Below are 6,030 nucleotides of genomic sequence, written 5' to 3'. Positions count from 1 at the left end.
GTCCCATTTGGGATGCCACTTGTGACCAACAGAGAGTGCCCCAGCTCCTCAACACCCAACACAACAGCCACTAGGAAAAAGTGCAGCAACACACATTTATTTTCAGTCGAGAAACGTTCCCCTTGGCGGCACATTACAGAAACACCAAATCACACTTTTTTTCTTCTTCTTTTCTTCTCTCTCGTCTTTCACCTCCACTCCTCCTCTGGCAAGCTTGGTCTTCTCCCTTCCTTAAGTAATGGCAGCTGGCTCCTGTTAAGCTGCACTTGGGAGTATGCAGGAGGCTCGTTAGCGAGGTGTGGAATCACTCCCAGGTGTGGTGAAAGCCCAAAATAGGACTCGGCAGCTCCCTCTGGTGGTATCCATGGAACCCAACAGGGCTGAGCCAACAAATACCAGTTCCTGTACAGTCCTGAGGGAAGCCGAGGTATCGTTGTAACACAGGGGGCTGTCAGGTAGCAGTTCAGGGGAGATAGCGCCCTTAAAAAGCCATCTCCTCTGTCCTTCATTTAAGGAGGTGTCATGGACAAGTAAAGACCCCAATCGTCTCTCTCTCTCACACACACACACACACACACACATACATACATGCACATACACACACACACACACACACGTACGGTTTCTGAGCATATAGATAAGCAACAACATTGTTTCTGTAGTTTTAATGGAGTTTTTGTTTTCTTCTTCATCATTATCAATCGGCCAGCGTTTGATGATAATGAACAGATATTGCGGAACTCTATTTATGTTAATTAGTTCCAAACTGCTTTATTTCCCTATCTGTTTAAACACATCGGTGTCATTATGTGTATGAATTATGTAGCTGGTAATTTCTAATGCTTGTCATTGTATTGTATCCTGAGACTCTGTTATGGTGCTCTCAGGTTGCACTTAGTGAAGCATTCCATACAAAAGTAAATAAATTGAACTGAAACTGTTATGAGAATCAATTTTAGAGCAATGTGGTTTTCCAGTTATTTTCTCCACAACTGTTTATTTCAGTTTGTTCTTCTGTCCTTGCCGATTGTAAGGCAGGAGTGGTCTTATCGTGCAGTTGCTAGGCTGATTGTCTTAATTGTGTTAGTCCTTTGCTCTCACTTTAAGTCTGCAATATATGAGGTGTATTTCCTCAAAACCTCCTTTTCTGTTGTGTCAGTATTTGAGAACTAGTTACGTTTTAGGACGTTCCACTTTCTGTGTCCAGTCCTGTCTAACAGACATTCAGAACCACACACCTAGACACTTTTATATCCTATCTTTTGCTTTTGTTGCCTAGCAATGCCTTGATATTTGTTTAAATGCTGTCCCATGTGAACTCCTGGTCTCTTCTGCTATTGTGATTTTGATTTTTTTTGTCAATAATGATATTTATCTTGTATCCAATTTGTAACAGGACACCTGATATTCAGTTTCCCAGTTCATTTAAGACAGGGCGGGAAATTATGGATGTGTTGCACAAGGCACATCACCTCTTCTTTATTGGAGGTTGACCCCGGACTGTAACCAATCCTCTTCATTTTTTATGCACTCCACATTTATGTTGTTGTGCTTCTTCTATTGTTGGGGTTAGTAAATGTCTTACTGTGGCAACCCAGTCATCATTAGTCTAACATCTTAAGATGAAAAGAAATTCACTATCACCACCATCTTCACTTGCCTTAAATCAAAGGCAAGAATGTGAACATTGTATTCTGGAAAATGCTAAGTATGCATTTTCCTTTCACATTTCTTATATACACTATGAAAGTAACTTCTACTTGATGAAGTCTTGCATCCTCCCCGATTACTCAATCTGGACCTCAGTGTGATCTCTAGGGGTGATGTTGTATGTGATACCTCAGACTGCTCCGGTCAGTGAATCGTTTGCCACATTCACTACAGCAATAAGGCTTCTCTCCAGTGTGGATTCTTGTGTGTCTCTGTAGACTACTTCTTTCAGTGAATAATTTGCCACATTCTGAACAATAATATGGCTTCTCTCCAGTGTGAACTCTAACATGTGTCTGAAGATACCTCCTGTTGGAGAACTGTTTTCCACAGTCAGAACAGCCATATGGTTTTTCTCCAGTGTGAATTCTTGTGTGGGTTGTTAGACTACTATGCCGTGAAAATTGTTTGCCACATTCAGTACAACAATATGGTTTCTCCCCAGTGTGGCTTCTTGTGTGCCGCTGAAGGCTGCTGTTGTCAGAGAATTGTTTCCCACATTCAAGACAACAATAGGGCTTCTCTCCAGTGTGAATTATTGTATGGGTCTGAAGAGTGCTCTTGTAGGGGAATTGTTTGCCACACTCCAGACAGCTGTATGGCTTCTCTCCAGTGTGAATTCTTGTATGGTTCTGAAGATGGCTACTGTTGGAAAAACGTTTGCCACACTGAACACAGCTGTAAGGTTTCACTCCAGTATGAATTTTTGCATGTCTCTTAAGGTGACTATTAAGCAAGAACCGTTTGCCACACAAAGAACAGTAATATGGCTTTTCTCCAGTGTGAATTCTGATATGACTCTGAAGATTGCTGTTGCGAGAAAATTGTTTTCCACATTGACCACAGCAGTAAGGTTTCAATCCAGTATGAATTTTGGAGTGTCTCTGAAGATAGCTTTTAAGTAAGAATCGTTTGCCACATTCAGTACAGTAATACATCTTCTCACCAGTGTGGAGTTTTAAGTGGCTCTGAAGATTGCTATTACGTGAAAATCTCTTGCCACATTCAGAACAGCAATGTGGCTTCTCCCCAGTGTGAATTTTTTTGTGTGTCCGAAGAGTGCTTTTGTTTGAGAATCCTTTGCCACATTCTAGACAGCCATATGGCTTCTCTCCTGTATGAATTAATTTGTGCGATCGAAGAATACTTTTGTATGAAAAGCGTTTACCACATTCAGGACAACTGAATGGCCTTTCACCAGTGTGACATCTTATATGTATCTGAAGATGGCTTCTGTCAGAAAAGCATTTGCCACATTGCGAACAGCAATGAGGTTTTTCTCCTGTATGAGTCTGCATGTGTCTCTGAAGGATGCTTTTAAGTAAGAACTGTTTGCCACATTCAGAACAACAATGTGGCTTCTGTTTCATACGGGTCCACTGATGATTTTTATAATTAGCTTTGTATTTTAAACCTTTCCTGTTTCCATGGCCAACAAACCAAGTCTCTGACTTTGTGTTTTGCACCTGTAAATTAGCCTTGATCGCATCTACCTTTGTTAATTTCACAACAGGCAAAGAATTACACTGCAGAGTGGCCAGCATCAAACTCGCTGATCCTGATGTTAATTTCTTCATGTTTGCACCACATGGTGTCAGTTCTGGATTGCAGTCAAAAGACCTCTGAAAAAATGAAGATGAGGAGAAGCTGCTCCTCTCTGGTAAATCTGCAGAAAGAGATAAAAATGGAGTTTAAACAGTGCTCATGTACTAAGAACCTTAGGAAGACAGTCAATAAGCACAGCCATTCAGTTCAAATACATCACTTCAACACCAGGATTACCTTTCTTGGTCCTGGTCACACATTCAGGTTCTTTTTTTGTTGCATGTTTGTACAATTGCCATGTTAAATGCACAAGGAAAAAAATCAGAACCCAGAGCCCATCAAGAAAACATTTTGTACAAGATGATTATAAAGTTAGAAAAGGTGAACTCGGGGACTTGGCCGATTTGAAAGCTGAAGCATTTTTGTTTATTTACTTCAAAGATGCTGATACCACATCTCTATTTATATAAAATCCAATGCCTGTCTATCTGTCTGTCTGCTTTTCACAAGAGAACTACTTCACGGATTTAGATTAGGATTTTTTCTATAATTTGCTTGAACATTCCGGTTGATTTTGCAGGTTTTCTTATCGCGCTAAGAATCACAGTTTGCTTGCAGGAGCAATTTATTTGAGCTAATCTGAGACAGAGGCTGCGGGCTGAGGGGAGTGGGAAGCATGACATCAGGAGAGAGGAGCCGGGCAGGGCCCTCCTCACTGTCCTGTTTCACTGCTATATGGGTGGAGCCATTGGGCATGGCTAGTATTTATTAAATATGTTTTGTAAGAGTGAGTGAAATTTCAATATAACATTGATGATAGGATGTAATGTATGTACTAGAAATGCAGTTACATGGTTTTTAAATAGCATTTTACAGTTTCACATGGGTAAAAGTGGAACCCAGACAGGCTTGTGGTGGTTCAACAGCTTTCACAGACAGCAAAAAAGTCAGTTCCCAGTGCAATCTGCCAGCACGCTGGAGCTGATCAGTCAATGCCTGGCATTCGTTGAGCAGCCAGCTATTGACCACTGCCACCCCCTACTGAATCAGCATCACTGCCCCTGGGATTCAGCCGCTGCACTAGACTAGCCTGCAAGCATCAGCATTGGCCTCTGTGTGCTTATGTGCAGCCAGTTAAAGTGCAGATGGCTCGGTGATGTACTGAATTTCATCAATGGCATCAGCTGCACCTTGTACATATAATAAGAGATTGATGCAGTAGTTTTATATACTTTTTACAGTTTATTGGCAGTGTGTAAAATGATCAGTGTTGCAGTAATTGTGATGCTATTTAAATGAAACAAATATGGGTTCCATTACAATTTCACTTTTTCTTGGCAAATTATGATATTTCCTTAAAAAGTGCAGCAAACAAGTATTTGGCGTCCGGGGGTGCATTAACCCCAAAGTATGTGGCAGTTTAAGGGTTAACTCGTACCCTATCAGAAGCAGCTACTTGATGTTTAAAATAGGAGAAGCCACAGAGTGAAATAACCTCTTTTAACTTAAAATTCAAACAACACACGAGATAGATAGATAGATACTTTATTAATCCCAAGGGGAAATTCACATACTCCAGCAGCACCTTACTGATACAAAAAACAATATTAATTTAAAGATTGATAATAATGCAGGTAAAAAACAGACAATAACTTTATATAATGTTAACGTTTACCCCACCCGGGTGGAACTGAAGAGTCGCATAGTTTGGGGGAGGAAACTGAACCTGCTCCTCTGTCTGGAGATGATCCTGTTTAGTGGATGCAGTGGATTCTCCATAATTGATAGGAGCCTGCTGAGCGCCCTTCGCTCTGCCACAGATGTTAAACTGTCCAGCTCCATGCCAACAATAGAGCCTGCCTTCCTCACCAGTTTGTCCAGGCGTGAGGCGTCTTTCTTCTTAATGCTGCCTCCCCAGCACACCACCGCGTAGAAGAGGGCACTCACCACAACCGTCTGATAGAACATCTGCAGCATCTTATTCCAGACGTTGAAGGACACCAGCCTTCAAATCCGTAATTGGGGATCATTAGAATGGTTCTCGGTTTTAGGATGGGCGTTTTTGGAAAAATTCACAAACGGGAGTCTTTCAGATCTCAACAATCTGTATGGTGCGCTCTATTCAGAGATACTGCAGCAAAAATGGGACTCTCCTGACAAATATCCTTGAAGGGTAAGTTTGCTAAATTAAAATGGAATCGGCCTGCTGGGAGCGGAGTCATTTTGAGGTGAACAGATACACAGAAATGACAACAACAGTAGGGGCTCTCTAATTACAAGTGAATACACCTAATGAGAGACGCATCACTGATGAGTGAGCTCTTATTACTGTTTCAGTCATAACTTCTTACATCTTGCCTGAAGAAGGGGCCTGAGTTGCCTCACAATCTCTCATATTGTAATCTTCTTAGTTCACCAATAAATGGGGTAATTTTGCTTAACTTCTCATTAAATCCATAATGGCTAACACGGTACAACACCCAAGTACTACAGTCATAACTTCCTAAAGGTGCGTGAAATAACCCAGCAGAAAAAGAGAGCTATGTGAAACATTTGGTGCCAGTGAATTCAGCCACTCACTGCCCAGCTTCACCTTTCTCCATTATGGAGAACACCGAGGCAGTGACATGAACACAGAGATGGTCGGAGATCCATGCTGAACAGTGCGGAGCCCCTGTGTTCAAACACCCTACACGCCAGAGCATCGCTTCTTTGTTTAGGATTGATACCAAAAAACAAACTCCCTGACTGAAACACCAACCTCCAATTCATTCA

General features: G+C 41.6%; 1 protein-coding gene across 1 annotated transcript in view; it reads right to left on the bottom strand.

The window, feature by feature from the left end:
• Window positions 1-1,814: 1,814 nt before the first annotated feature.
• LOC127529155 (gastrula zinc finger protein XlCGF26.1-like) overlaps window positions 1,815-6,030 on the bottom strand; it is a 13,616-nt gene continuing 9,400 nt past the window's right edge. Inside the window, exons 2-3 of the mRNA XM_051931931.1 lie at window positions 2,909-3,376; window positions 1,815-2,824 (exon numbers count right to left, since the gene is read on the bottom strand). Of these exons, the coding sequence (XP_051787891.1) occupies window positions 1,815-2,824; window positions 2,909-3,376 (1,478 nt within the window). The remainder of the gene's footprint in view (window positions 2,825-2,908; window positions 3,377-6,030) is intronic.

Source organism: Erpetoichthys calabaricus, chromosome 1 (assembly GCF_900747795.2).
Source record: "Erpetoichthys calabaricus chromosome 1, fErpCal1.3, whole genome shotgun sequence".
Classification (NCBI taxonomy): Eukaryota; Metazoa; Chordata; class Cladistia; order Polypteriformes; family Polypteridae; genus Erpetoichthys; species Erpetoichthys calabaricus.
The sequence above is the reverse complement of the archived record's forward strand: the minus strand, read 5'-3'. Positions and strand labels throughout refer to the sequence as shown.